Raw genomic sequence first — 14,631 nt, 5'->3', positions numbered from 1 at the left:
AAAAAGGGGCAGATGGTCAAACTTTTAGACCGCACAATACAGCGCTTTCACGTATTATGGACTCAATGTACTATTTAAATCCCTTACGTTTGTCACCTTGGTGAAAGATTTCAGAGATTGATAATTAAATGAAATGAGTTTAGTACATAATTATTGTGTAATATTAATAATAGTCTGGATAGTTTACGAATGAATTTATGAACTAGGTATTGTAGTTCTCTAGAAAAACTTCTAATGCACGCTCAGCCTGGGACACCCTGTATAATAAACAGATGCCGAGTTTGATTTTTAGTTTAAAACAAGCTCTAAAAAGTCAAATAATTTATGTGTTTAAACAAAATGCTTAAAAATCATCAAAATTAGCTCACTTGAACCATAGTATATTTTTTTATTAGGAATAAAACTGATACATCTTGCGGCGAGGCTGTACGTTTGAGCTTGATATACAACTGAGGCACATACAGCTGAGGCACAAAAAATCATTTTGTACTCCGAATAAACATGCTATTTTTTTTTAAACGGCACAGATAATTTTTATAAGTCATACTTTGTATGTACATAATTATATATCGAGAAACTATTGTTAGGCTCGTTGAACTTGACACCTTATGTATGTCAGTTTAATAATAATATTTTCGTTGGTTATTAATTATTTGGTTATTAGTTATTAGTTATTTTTTATACATTGCTATAAACTGGTATATTATCGTCGACCGAAAAGATTTCGGCATACGATAATGCAATTTTATCGTCGTGAATGAAACAATATTTTTTCCATAGCGAGTTACGTTTTAAAAAATATTCAGAAATTATTATTTCAAGGAATTTATTACGAGTAGAAAAAATATTGTGCTGGGTTGGCGTTGGTTTCTATGTAATTTGACAAATAAATAAAGCTGTCTCTTTGGTTGTCAGTTCTGAGTCAATATTTTTTACTTCTCTTTCGTGTCGATTGCTGATTGAATTGGAGCCACAAATGGGTCAAAACGAAATAAGTAAATTACCAACAGATATTCAGGTTGAGGCGACAAACGCCATATCCAAACTACTTCCATTTAAATCCCGAATAACTTATGAAAAGAAACACAAAATGTTTCAAAAATGGAAGCAATTAAGAAACGTGGGAGAAGAAATTAAGTTTTTAACCTATTCTCGCTGTTAAAGTATCATTTAATCTACTATTTTTGATAGATACAAGGCAATTTTAACAGTTGCTATGGAAAAAAAATAACTTTTTTATATTGTCAATCACGTCGCAAAAATTAATACGTCCGTGACGTTTGCAAAGAAAATATATTATGCTTTAAAATATATGAAAATTTTAGGGTGTCCGTTGTTTGTGGCTGTCAATTGTAGATTAAAAATAAAATTTAATTTTTTGAATTAACATTGTCAGAGACGATTTTCTTTGATATTTAGAGAGAACACTTAATTTGTCTGAGTGTCGCTGCTACATACAAATCACAAAACTGGTCTCGAACGGACGGATGTTGAAAATCTCTAGTAATTCCCTAACCACTCGAAAGAATTCCTTTGCATGTCAAAATATTATTAGTGAACTTTAAATTTCGAATATACCTAAATACAAAACAAGAAAGAAAAGGAAGGTCATTATATGTATAATCTATAATTAGAGAGAAAATGTATCTTGGTAGCGATTCTAATATATCTGGCATTTCTTTCCATGCACGCTAACGGCCAATTAAAATTTTACAGGCATTTGATAAATTGATCTTCGAGTAGGTTTTGTAACACAAAACTCAGTTTTCTCTAATGCCTCCTATTTCTTAATTATTGCAATTTTAATTATGTAATAATTATTTGAGTTTTTTGTTTGCACAGGTAGGTAGACATATCGATAAGTCGTAATCAGTTTTTTTGACTCTATTAAAACTTTATCCTTCATCGGTTTTTAGGGCCAGGTATTTCTATTAATTAAAGAATTTTTAAACGGAAATTTAACGATTTTAGCCCAATTTTTTATCTAATGCACATTTTTTATAGTTTTTCTTCAAATCTGATATTCTTAATGATATTATTTGTTATTAGGAACTGCTAAGATAATTGTTCCATTGGTAATTATAATAGATATATTTGTATGAGTAATATCGACATTATTAAAATAAGTCGCAAGAGGACGAATCGTCTGAAATTTGTGTCTGACTGATATCCTATATTTCATTTATCTCATTACATAAATTGATATATTTTATCATTTCACTCATCCACTTTAAACGCATATCACAATAAAATAATGTAACGTACTAAACGTAATAATACTGCAGCGTATATTTAAAGTATATCTAAATAATATAGAATGTAGAATGTTTGGGAGTAGAAAATAGAAGACTTTAATCACCTTATAAATCTATTAGGTTTGTTCCAACCCGCCGCAGAACCGTCACCGAACGATCACGCTCGTGCGCAGTAATTCAAATGTGTTCCAACCGAGATTTGACGGTTATCGAACGATCCTATTTGCGTACCAACTTATCTTGGAATCGTTTAGTTACGTTTTCAGAACGGTAATTTTGGTACATGGTCGAAATTGAGAACTGTTTGGATTGACTTGCGCATTAAAGCATATTGGCAGGGATTATTGATTTTTAATCGTTGATTCTGGTCCGGCGTCCGGCTGATGCTTCTGTCTTGGTTATTTTTTAGGAATTTGAATACGTGTGCGTTATACTTTTGCTTGCGAGTTTGTGTGGAGTAAATCGTTCGGAAATTTTAAATTGTACACTTTCATAATTATCTATAGATAATAATTAAGAAGGAATGACGATGGTATGACTGATTTCTTTACCTCCACTTCAGATAGTGACAATTTGGAGTTACTGCCTAGTGAAAGGGTGAAAAATGAACCATATTTAGGTAAGCTTTAATCGTATTTTCTTGTTTCCTCGAACAAAAACAAAAAACCGATCGATACACGCACGCTTGACACTTTTGACATTCCCGAAAACAATCTACAAAGCGTTCCAACGTTGATACTTTTTGCACCGTCACGAAACTATACGAAGTCCGCGCATGCTAACAAAGTGCAAGAAAACGGATTTGAGTACGATTTCGAAACGATCCCGAAATGTTGGTTGGAACAAACCTATTGTGTGTCCCCTTTTTTGAGTTATAACCATAACTTAACCTACTGTCTCAAGACTTTGACAAAAGCCAGTATCTGAGACGGCTTCACAGAGGCTAGTTCTCATCTCCGATATCAGTCGTACCAAAATGTATGGCACGAACGGTTGTCGTCTAGGCGCACTCAGTAATGAGGTGTTTCTTAGCTGCAATCTACTGAGGTGTTCGTTGAGGATACAGTGTCCTGTTTAAAACCCCGTGACAATCCGAAGATTTTTCTTACTTATATCAAGGAAAATCTTATTTTCGTGCAATACATACATACATACTTGCATGTATACAGGGTGGCGCCTCTCATACGCCGCGGAAACTCCAAGGAGAACGGTAGTTTATATCGAAATGAAATTTTGTCAGCATGTAGGTTAACTGAAAGCATTTTCTAAAAAATATATAGAATTATATAGGGTGTCCCCAAAAAAAACTAAACATCAAAGTTGTGTTTTTTCTAAAGGAACACCCTATATATTAATTCATTTTCGGATTCTAGGAAAAAAATAAAGGTGAGTTTTATTAAACCTGTATACCTACCTATATATTTATATATTATATACCTAAAATCTAAGGATTTTGACATATTTCACATTTTGTGAAAATGAAGAGTAAATTATAAATTTCGATAATAGCTACCTAAATTTTAGTTGACCTTGTATAGTCTGATATTTAATTACAGTAGTCATTGTATGTTAAAACCGAATTGAAATTTGACCCGAAAATGTTTTGCAGAGTGAGACAAAATTAATATGGAACATTAGTCACTTTTAAAAGCAAGTTACTCCTTTATTTTAAATGGAACATCCAGTATATTTTTTCGGTGTTCAGTAGGGAATTTATATATCTTCAAAATATTATTAAGGTTGCCTACCCCTCAGACAAAGATTTTTCTAGATATTTTAATTTTTATGATTTTGCGTCAGTAGATCTTTATTATTTGAAAAAATCTAGGATGGCTGTGTGATATACCTTTTGTTAATTTAACAAAAATTAAAGATTATAAAGTGAAATCAACTGTAATTACTCAACTGTTATAAAAAGATACACATTTAAAACATATTTTAATTATTACAGAATTAAAACTAGATATAAACCTATAATTATGTGACAAAAATTAGCTAGATGAAATCATATGCTCAAAATGCTTCCTTTTCTGTTAACTGCATAAAATTATTGTCTTTTCACAAGGATCTTTTCATTTTAAAAGGCATTATGTGGAGTTCTACCTCAAAAAGCAGCTACAATAATTTCTCTCATGTTGTCGACAATAGTTGGTCGACTTTTGTAAACACTGTCTTAACCATATCCCCCTAAAAAAACCAGACTGGATAAAATCAGGAGCATTTAAATATTCTATTAATTGGTGAATGCACACTGCATTCACCAACTAATAGGATCATATCAATTCTTTCTGGTGTAGGATAAGTTTGCATTTTCAAAAAATTTCTGAGAATTTTTTTTGTTTTAACTGACACAAAATGATAACTAGTTGTTAAAGTTGGACTAATTAGACAGCTATGTTGAAGTAACATCAGACTATATCACAGCCACCTAGATTTTATCAATAATAAAGATCTACTCAGATCAAATCATGCAAATGAAAATATCTAAGAAACTCTTTGTTTGTGGGGTAGGCAACCTTAATAGTATTTTGAGTTGAGAATGAGTTCTCCATTGCATATCGAAATGATACAATGGGTGTTCCATTTAAAATAAAAGAGTAACATGCTTTTAAAGGTGACCAATGGTCAATATTAATTTTGTCTCACCCTGTATAACTTTTTGGATCAAGTTTTAATTTGATTTAAAGTATAACAGTTAATTTAACTACATATTAGATTATACGGGGTAAATTCCAATTTAGGTAACTTTTATTGTAATTTAAAAACTGTTCTTTATTTCTAAAAAATGTTAAATATGTCAAAAACCTTTCGTTTTAGTCATATACTTCTCTTATAAAACTCACGTTTATTTTTGTTCCAGAATCCTAAAATCAATTAATATACAGGATGTTCCATTACAAAAAACACAACTTTAAAATACCCCGCTGGCAAGCAAACCTTTAGGTCGGCGTTTACATGTATAGCAGTGAATCGTTATGGCGATCTAGTAAGTCCGACTGAGCAAAAATACGAAGTATTTATTACAATTTATTACATAACTACTTAATCTGACGCTAGATTCCATGCGCTTGAGAAAATACTCGCCTTCTGTCTTTATTTTGTCAGTACATCTTATTTTACTAAGCGTGTTGGCCGTACTCTTCGTACACATGAAAACCGGCACTCAAGACCAGAATTATCGACTCTTAGTATAACGTGAAAAGAACTGTAGGACCGCAAGAGTCTTGCATGTTTGTTCTTGGTCTTGCAGAGACTAAAAAAATATAGTTTTTCAATATATTTATGATAAATACCTAATCAAATTTCAAATCAAAATACCGAATTACTAACTCCATTATATCATATAACTTATCTGATATTTACGAGTTTAATAATGTAAATGATTAATACAAATTTTATTGAGTTTAAAATAAATACAAATTTTACTTCTTACATACATATTATATCGAAAAGCATCAAAATATTAAAATATTTTGTCTCCTGCTCGACTTAACATAGCTCTATTAACACTTTTATTTTATGTCTATAAATTAAATGTTTTAACACTCTATAATGAAAAACATTTCAACGGCTGACATTTAATGTTTAGGATTATATTATAATGTTATTATGATTATTAAAAAAGCTAAAATAAAACCGGTTCTCTCATTCTATATTCGTTCTTATCTAATATTGTTATTGCCCTACCTAACTTATTTGGTATTCATAGGATATAATTTATTTGGTTGTCCTTCAAAACCGAGATTTTTTTGCAAGAATGTTTTAACTAACCTATGGTAACGATATTAAACACCTTTTTTAAGTTAGGATATTTTTTTTTAATTTTACATCTGCAAATTAATGTAAATTTAGATATTATGAGTAATAAATTTAGTTTTTTATTATTCGGATATCTTTTTTATTCAACTCTCTTTGTATTTCATTCTGTAGATTAGTATCATGAATTTTCAACGTTATTTTTTTAATCTTTAAACTCTATATCATTTTCTATAAAATAAGAAAAGCAAATACCTAAATAACCTGTATTTACTTATGAATCTCATTTATTTAGGAGATGGCCACAAAAAATATTTTTTGCCATGCGGAGGCTTGTGTATTTTTAGAAAAAAACTGAACACTTTTTTATGAATAGAGCTATTGCGACGGTACAACCTGTTTCTAAATTTAGAACGTATAAAAAATTCAAACAAAAAAAGTTGTCTGCCAACTGCTTTATTTTTTACACTACTTGGTGATTTTTTTTATTTAGAGCGTAGATATAATATACATGTCATTCTAATAACTCAGATTGTTTTTTGAAGTACTGTATTTCAAATATTTTAATTAATATAGAACGAAAATTAATTAATTTTTAGAGCTTTCTTTATTAGTTTTAAGAATATATTTTCAAGATTTTGCCGACAAAAATAAATATTAGAGAGAAAGTTAGGAGAAAGGTTTTCATTTTTTTTAATTATCTACATCCTGGATATATTCATTTCTAAATATTGGATTTTACTATTCTGGAAAGTCAAAGCGGGAAAAGAACAGTTTTTTAAAAACATGTTAACAAAGTACACTGATGTTATGGTCTCATGATTGATGTTATGAATAACGGAAAACAGCATTCATTGCTGAATTAATGCTGTCATTAATTAATATAGCAAGCTTGTAAAAAGTACATAGTATCATGTATTTCTATTGCAAAAGCTACAAGCTACTATGAAAACACAGTTTAATTCGATAAATAAGGATTTTTATAATCGAAAGGATTTTTATAATCCACTGAAATGAAATTTTTCAAATATATTGCATCTGTCGCTTTTTTGTAGCTTATTATTGCTTTATATGCTGATTAACTTAATTTTTATCAGGGTTGAAAAAACAGTTTTTTTTTATTTTTAAGCAAAACATGTGTTTATTAAGGTTTAAAACATTTTTTATTGTTATACGCCAGGATTGTCCAAAGCCAGGATTCTGTTTAAAACTTGTTTAAAATACTTGTGTTAAACGTCATAGTGTAGATAACTTTCAAAATTCAGAAATAGATTGGGTATTATTGGGTAAAGGCGGCAAAACATTTAATTTTTAGTGAACTTTCTCTTCTCTTTTAGAGTCCTCGGAATTATGGCACATAAAAATTGGTTTAAATGATTAAGTATATCATGTTTTTTTTCCACAGCAACTGTTAAAATTGCCTTATATCTATCAAAAATAGTAGATAAAATAGTACTTTAACCGCAAGGGTAGATTAAATGATACTTTAACAGCGAGGATAGGTTACAAGCTTTATTTCTTCTCGCACGTTTTTTAATTATTGCTTCCATTTTTGAAAATTTTTGTATTCCTTTTTATAAGTTATTCGGGATTTAAATGGAAGTAGTTTGGATATGGCGTTTGTCGCCTCAGCCTGAATATCTGTTGGTAATTTACTTATTTCGTTTTGAGCCATTTCTGGCTCCAATTCAATCAGCAATCGACTTGAAAGAGAATTAAAAAATATTGACTCAAAACTGACAACTTTATTTATTTGTCAAATTACATAGAAACCAACGCCAACCCAGCACAATATTTTTTCTACTCGTAATAAATTCCTTGAAAGAATAATTTCTGAATATTTTTTAAACCGTAACTCGCTATGGAAAAAAATATTGTTTTATACACGACGATAAAATTGCTTTATCGTGTCCCGAACTTAATAAAATACCATTTTATCGTCTTGTAATAAAAATAACTATTTATTAGTTCTCTTATTAAAGTTGGGCACTTTTTTCTTTTACAATGAGTTGAACGAATGTATTCTCTAGACAATATGAAGTTGAGAGTGATTAGTTATTTTGTTTTTTATTACAGATATATTTTAACAATTTTAAAGCAATGTTGTTTTAAAACATAACAACCCTTACACTTTTACACGACAAAGAGGGTTTTCAACTCTTTACTAATGGAATAAAATAATATAGTTTGAAAATAAGCGTACTATGCGTAGTTCAGGATACACAGCCGTGCCTAAACCGCCTCGACTATTGTTGGAGTTGTGCACACGCACTCTGTTGCGAGCGTACGCCTCGAGACACCGCCGTCCATCTAACCCCCTCCCCACTCCTGCGACGGCAGACGCTCCGTCCGCCGACTTCACTTGTTCGAATATTATGTTGTTACGTAATTTCGGAGCGGCCTACCCCCACCATCGCCGAGGCCCGACGCACAAATTACCCCCACCTTTACCCCTCCGTCGTGCCGGCGCTCGCTGGATGCTGCCTGCCGCCGGCCTGTGACTGAATTCAGAAAGCGGCGGCGTTTTTGTAATGTTTTATATGTTAGTGTAGTTTTTGCCCTCGATAGACGCGTTCGTTTTTTAGCTGCGTTGCTCCGCTCACGATCACTTTTGCCGAGCGCTCGGCCGCTGCTGATTTTGTTTTGATTCCGCCAGCTACGACGACGAACCGCGTCCCTATTTTTTCGATATTTTACTAGTTTTATTTTCTCCACGCACCAACTTTGTACCTTACAATACCTACGAGAGTGATATTTGATTGTGATTCGACCCTTCTTGACTGACTCGGGTCCTAGACGAAGAACTGCTAATTATTAAGGATATTCGGAGAGTAGTTAGTGACAATTTAGCCGTAAGACTTTAATTGATGTAACCGGTATTTTTTTCGTTTAACTGCCATTTAGAATAAGTAAAACTGGAGTCGAGACTGGATTACCGTGCCGGGGGTTTGGATTTCCACCAACCTCCTCCGACGATGCTGCTCGAGAACAACACCAACTACCTCCAGCGGTCCATAGACACTCTGAGGAGTCTGGGCGATCGGCTCGGAGATCGGAATGTGGACTTCCGGCTCAACCTCCACCAAGACTACCACAGAGGCAGCGAAAGAATAGATAGGAACTACAATAACCATCAACCGATCGGTAACGGGTTGGAATTGAACCTTAGCCTGAATTCGGCCGACAGGTTATTGCAGGAACGAATGCAACAAGACCGAACCCTGGAAAGATTGCTCAATAACGAAAGGTCGATGCAAGAACACCAGCGGATGAATCTCGACCACAGCCTTAGTCTGGAACGTCTGAATTTGGAACGTTCGCTGACGCAGAACCTAGATCGCAACTTGAACCTGACCCATCATCAGAACAACAACGAGCGGCCTCTGGGTGACCGAAACATGAATGCGGATTCCAGATTGCTGGATCGGAATTTGAACAGTCTGGGTTACGCGACAGATAGGGACAGTCTTCGTAACCCCGACCTTAGCGACAAATACAGGGAGTACAAGGCGCACTTGGAGAACCTGAGAGAGAGTTCAAGGTCGTTGGAGGGGGGAGGTGGCGGCGGAGGCGGCGGCGGTGGCGGCATTCGGGGCGACGAAGGGGGCGACAGGGGGGCCACGCCGACAACACCACCCACGCCGCTTAGCGTCGGCGAAAACTTTCATGAGGAAAAGGTAAGTGAAAGAAATATCCAGATTTTTCTCCATGTGGATTATTGAATGACCGAGCTTTTTTTCTTTTCTTATATTTCCATTACCCATTCCACACTTCGATATGATATGAGAATTTGAAAAATTCTGAAGATTTATGGCCAATATTAACGTAAACAAAACTAATTTATGATGCCTATTCATTTTTTGCAATAATTACAAATGTAATTTCTTTAAAATAATTTTTAGATTTAAAGTTATTATTTTTTTGATATATTTTAAAGAATTCCGTGATTCGTAGCGAATATTGATGTGTAAACTTTACTAATATATAATATATTATACATATATTATCTACTTAAATTTTCAGATATTTTAGAAATATATTTATTGTTTTATTAGTTATTTATATTAAAATCTAAAACTAATCTGCTGTCCAATTAATATCAGATTTCTAACGTAAATTTTGATCGCAATCATTTATAGTCCAAATAGTCTTCCATCATCCACTAAATTCTCGCATTTTAAGCCAGATTATATTTTTGAAAATGAAAAAAAATCCTAAATCTGCTTTAGAGATTAACATACACATTAAATAATATTTTTCGCCAAACATTCATAGATTATTAAAAATTTATGGTTCTGGTACCATTTTTCTGGTTTCTTAATAAATATAAATTTTAAGTAAATAATTTAGACTAAACTTTTTTATCTTTTATGTATTCATAATTTTTTATAATTGAAATGCAATTATTCTATGACTAACTTGGAAACAATCATAATAAAGATGTGCTATTATTATACTTTAAGGGTAAATTTAATTACTTTATTTTCCCTATTTTATTCTATATCTCGTTAATTTATTAAATTATTTTTATTCCATTTTTTCACTTTTACATTTTTTTTGGATTTTAATCATAATTATTTTTAACTAAAAATAGTTTTATGCAAATATTATTCTTAGTCAAAGTTTTTATAGTATAAATCGAGATATGAATGTAATACTTGGTTGAAATTTCATTAAATTAATCTTCTTTGGTATATTTTTTCCATACAATGTTCCAGATAATGTTAATAACAAACCACTCTCAAGGAAATTCAATGACCGTTTTTTTCTCTTTTAATGTGTTTTTTAATTATTTCCTTAGATTTAAACCTTCAATACAAACAGATTTAATTTTTATTTAATATTCAAATTATTTCATTATTTTCTTTTCGCGATTATTTTATAATTGTACTAAAAAATCTTAAATATTGTTTATATTTTACGTTGTCTTTTAAGTATTGTTTATTTAAGAAACAAGAAATTGTTTTAGTTGTCTGTATAAATCCATGAATTTTTCGAGTACTTACGAGTATTTAATCTATCCAGTTTTAAAACATGCCTTTTTTGTTTTTCTTCTGAAGTTTTCACTTTACTTAATGGAAACTTATATTTTCTTGCGACTAATTTAATCCTTGACCCGAAAACGGGAATGAGATATTCCCTAAAGCAGATGAAAGAGGCTTTTCATTTTTTATTCGAGTTTCTTTGTTTGTTTTCTAGAATAGGGAAAACTAGAAGTTAAATTCAATTTTTCTCATCGCAAAATATCAGTAAAAAATATTATCATTAGTTTAGTTTCATTAATACATCTTCTGTTCATTATTCGTAGGGATATGATACTCATTTCTTTTATAAATAAATTTGTTCTTCAAACGGAGATTCCTGAAAAATACAGATTTTTAAGTCGTGTTAGTTAGAGCATAAAGATTCTGTTTCTATTTAGTAAAATAATGTAATTAACGTTTTGTCATATTATCAATGTCTTTTTTTGGTATTATGAAGCGTGTTGTTGTAGTTCAAATATGTAGCATGAATTTGTGATGCAATTTTATTGGACATATCGATATTTATCGTGGTTATTATGAATATAGCTATAGAAAGGTAATTTCAGTTAATTACGTATTAGTAAAATTATAAGTGCTAAGGGTCAGGAAGTCGGTTTATGTAAGTGGTTAATTGATCAGTGGAATTTGTATCTCCTCATTACACATAGAGTCGTGTATATCACTCCGCCTTATCTGCACGCGTTTAAAATTAACAATTTTAAATTTACCAATGTATTTTTAATACTTTTAATCCATCCATATTCAGCGGGCAATGAAAAACCGGTGTTGTTTTCATTATTAATTGGGGTGGATTGTCGTTTATACACAACGGCCGGATTTCTGCGTGTTCATTGACCTACGAATATTTATTTATTTATTTAATTTGAAATACTGGCTATTTGCCGATAAAATTTTTACTCTCCCATTAACCTTGACCGCCATATACGTTTCCATTAATTTTTTTATTTTAGTACAGGGATGTCAAAAGAAATTTTTAACACGCGGCGGTCGATTATTTGCGTAATATATTCTAGTTTTTTTTTTTCTGCGACCTAGGTTAATGTATTTTACAGTATTCAAATGACATTCTCAAATAATTTAATGTATTAACTGGAAGGCTTTTAGACATGGTGAAAATGTATTTCTGTTCTATTTTTTAACTGTTAATATTAATTTGTTCCCGACTTTGAACTAGCTAATTCTTTATAAAATATTTCAGTTTTTACCTTTTTTATTTATATTATTTTTCTATATTGAACAAACTATTATATTTTATATATATACAGGGTGGCGCATCTCATTCGCCTCGGTTGATTATACGAAAACGGAAAGATGTAGAAACAAAATATTTTATAGGTATATGTGGGGAGGCAATGTGCACAATTTAAAATTATTTTGAAATATACAGGGTGTTTCAGAACTATGATCCATACCAAAGTTAAATTTTTTCTTATGGAGCACCCGATATTTTATTTCATTTTTGGATTCTTGTGCCCAAAAAAGGCATATATGATAAGGGTTAAATATCAAAATAAAAACACTAAATCACCACAATACACCAAAACATTTTTACTTTTACACTGGACGCGCGTTTCGCTAACCATGTTAGCATCATCAGCAGATGATTATAAACTGTTTATAATCATCTGCTGATGATGCTAACATGGTTAGCGAAACGCGCGTCCAGTGTAAAAGTAAAAGTGTTTTGGTGTATTGTGGTGATTTAGTGTTTTTATTTTGCTGTTTAACACCAAAGGTTCCAACCCTCAACTGTAAGGGTTAAATATGTTACATTTCGATAAAAGAAACATAACATATATTTCTCTTTTCAAATAAGTAAGTCTAAAAAACCCAAGATATTTTACTTTTTTTTCCTTAAATTTTGAGAACCATTTGGATCTTTTCTGGGTTTTCTTTCTAGTAAATTTAATCTCCTTGTAATATATAAAGAATGAATAATATTATGAAGATATTATGTTTTTTTACTAAAAATTACAAAAATTTCCAAACAAAATTTTAAAAAATTATAAATTTTTAATTTTTTTGTGAAAAAAAAACTCATAAACGTGTTTCTGAGGTCGAACTATACTATCCCTAAACATATTTGCACTTATAAGACTAAATAAGACTCATCTTGTATTTACCACTTCAGGAAGAAAGAAATTTTTCAATGAAGTTTTCTGTTGAAACTCAGTCCATCTTGTATAGTTCTCTAAAAAAGATAGTACTTATCGCATTATTGCAAAACTAATTCCGTAATTTTCGTAATTAAAAATATTCCCATACGATGGTGACGATTTAAAACCAGTGATTACTAGATTTTCGGATGAAGAGCGCGAGGTCTGGCATATATGGAACCATCAAATATAAATTTGTGTTCAGACATTTCTAATTAGTAAACAAAAAGATAAAATTTACAGTAACGATTGCATTAAATAAAACATTTATAGTAGCGCTGGGTTAATTATCTGTAGTTTCCTTGTTATTTGCAATTTTTTGTTCAGCAAAAGTAAATCTATACTAATATAAAAAATCCTTAAGACACTGCTTGATCATGATCCTGCTCAAACCACTCAAGAAGCTCAATTTTGCCATACAGGTTGACTCCAGGGTGTAGAGGTTCGTCAAGAAGGAATTTTTCGAAATTCCAGTTCCGAGGGGGTGAAACCACCCCTCAATTATTACAATATTTCTTATTTAAAAAACGGTCAAGTTTCCGAAAAAACGCTTAAACACGTATATTTTATTTTGTTTTTTTACATATTTTAAGATTTTTTAAAAATGTGTACAGGGTGTTTCGAAAAATTTGATCATTGATTAATCACGATTTTGCTTAAAGCATTTGACGTAAAAAGCTTATTTTTGGAAAACGGATTGACTTTAGAGTGTAGAGGTTCGTTAAGAAGGGATTTTTCGAAACTCCAATTCTAAGGGGGTGAAACCACCCCTCAAATATTAGAATATTTTTTATTTAAAAACCGGTGAGTTTCTCGGAAAAAAAATCTTAAACACGTATATTTTATTTTGTTGATTTACATATTTTAATATTTTTTAAAAATTTATACAGGGTGTTTCATAAAACATGACCATTGGGTAATCACGATTCTGCTTAAACGGATGATTGATGTTTAAAGCTGATTTTTGGCAAACGGATTGACTGTGGGGTGTAGAGGTTCGATAAGGAGGGGTTTCTCGAATTTCAAATTCCAAGAGGGTGAAAAAGCCCCTCAAATATTACAATATTTGTTATTTAAAAAACGGTTAGTATTTCGGGAAAACGCTTGGACACGCATACTTTATTTTGTTTTTTTACATATTTTGAAATTTTAAAAGAAATCATACAGGGTGTTCCAAAAAGTTGGGTAATTGATTAACCACGATTTTGCTTAAACTGCTTGACGTAAAAAGCTTATTTTTGGCAAACGGATTTTTCGAAAGTCAAATTCCAACGAGATGAAACTACCCCTCAAATATTACCAAGTTATATAATAATATCGCCATTTTGTTTTTTCTATATATATTTTTTTACATAATAATATCGCCATACAGTTTGTATGTTAACAGAAATTCTTGCTTTGCTTTATCATCACCATTAC

The 14,631-nt window shown here is 31.2% G+C and overlaps 1 protein-coding gene across 3 annotated transcripts in view; it reads left to right on the top strand.

Annotated features, from left to right (window-relative positions):
• Positions 1–14,631, top strand: part of LOC115876713 (zinc finger protein rotund-like) — a 567,417-nt gene that overhangs the window by 482,494 nt on the left and 70,292 nt on the right. The window contains exon 1 of one of the 3 annotated variants that reach the window (XM_030892609.1): positions 8,528–9,688. The exons of the other annotated variants lie outside the window; for them this stretch is intronic. Within the exon in view, the coding sequence (XP_030748469.1) occupies positions 8,987–9,688 (702 nt within the window). The 5' untranslated portion in view covers positions 8,528–8,986. Of the gene's footprint in view, positions 1–8,527; positions 9,689–14,631 lie in introns of those variants that run through there. 3 annotated transcript variants of the gene reach the window in all.

This window comes from Sitophilus oryzae, unplaced genomic scaffold (genome assembly GCF_002938485.1).
Source record: "Sitophilus oryzae breed Bouriz unplaced genomic scaffold, Soryzae_2.0 scaffold_1059_pilon_pilon, whole genome shotgun sequence".
In the NCBI taxonomy this organism is placed as follows: Eukaryota; Metazoa; Arthropoda; class Insecta; order Coleoptera; family Curculionidae; genus Sitophilus; species Sitophilus oryzae.
This window is presented reverse-complemented; position numbering and strand designations above follow the sequence as displayed.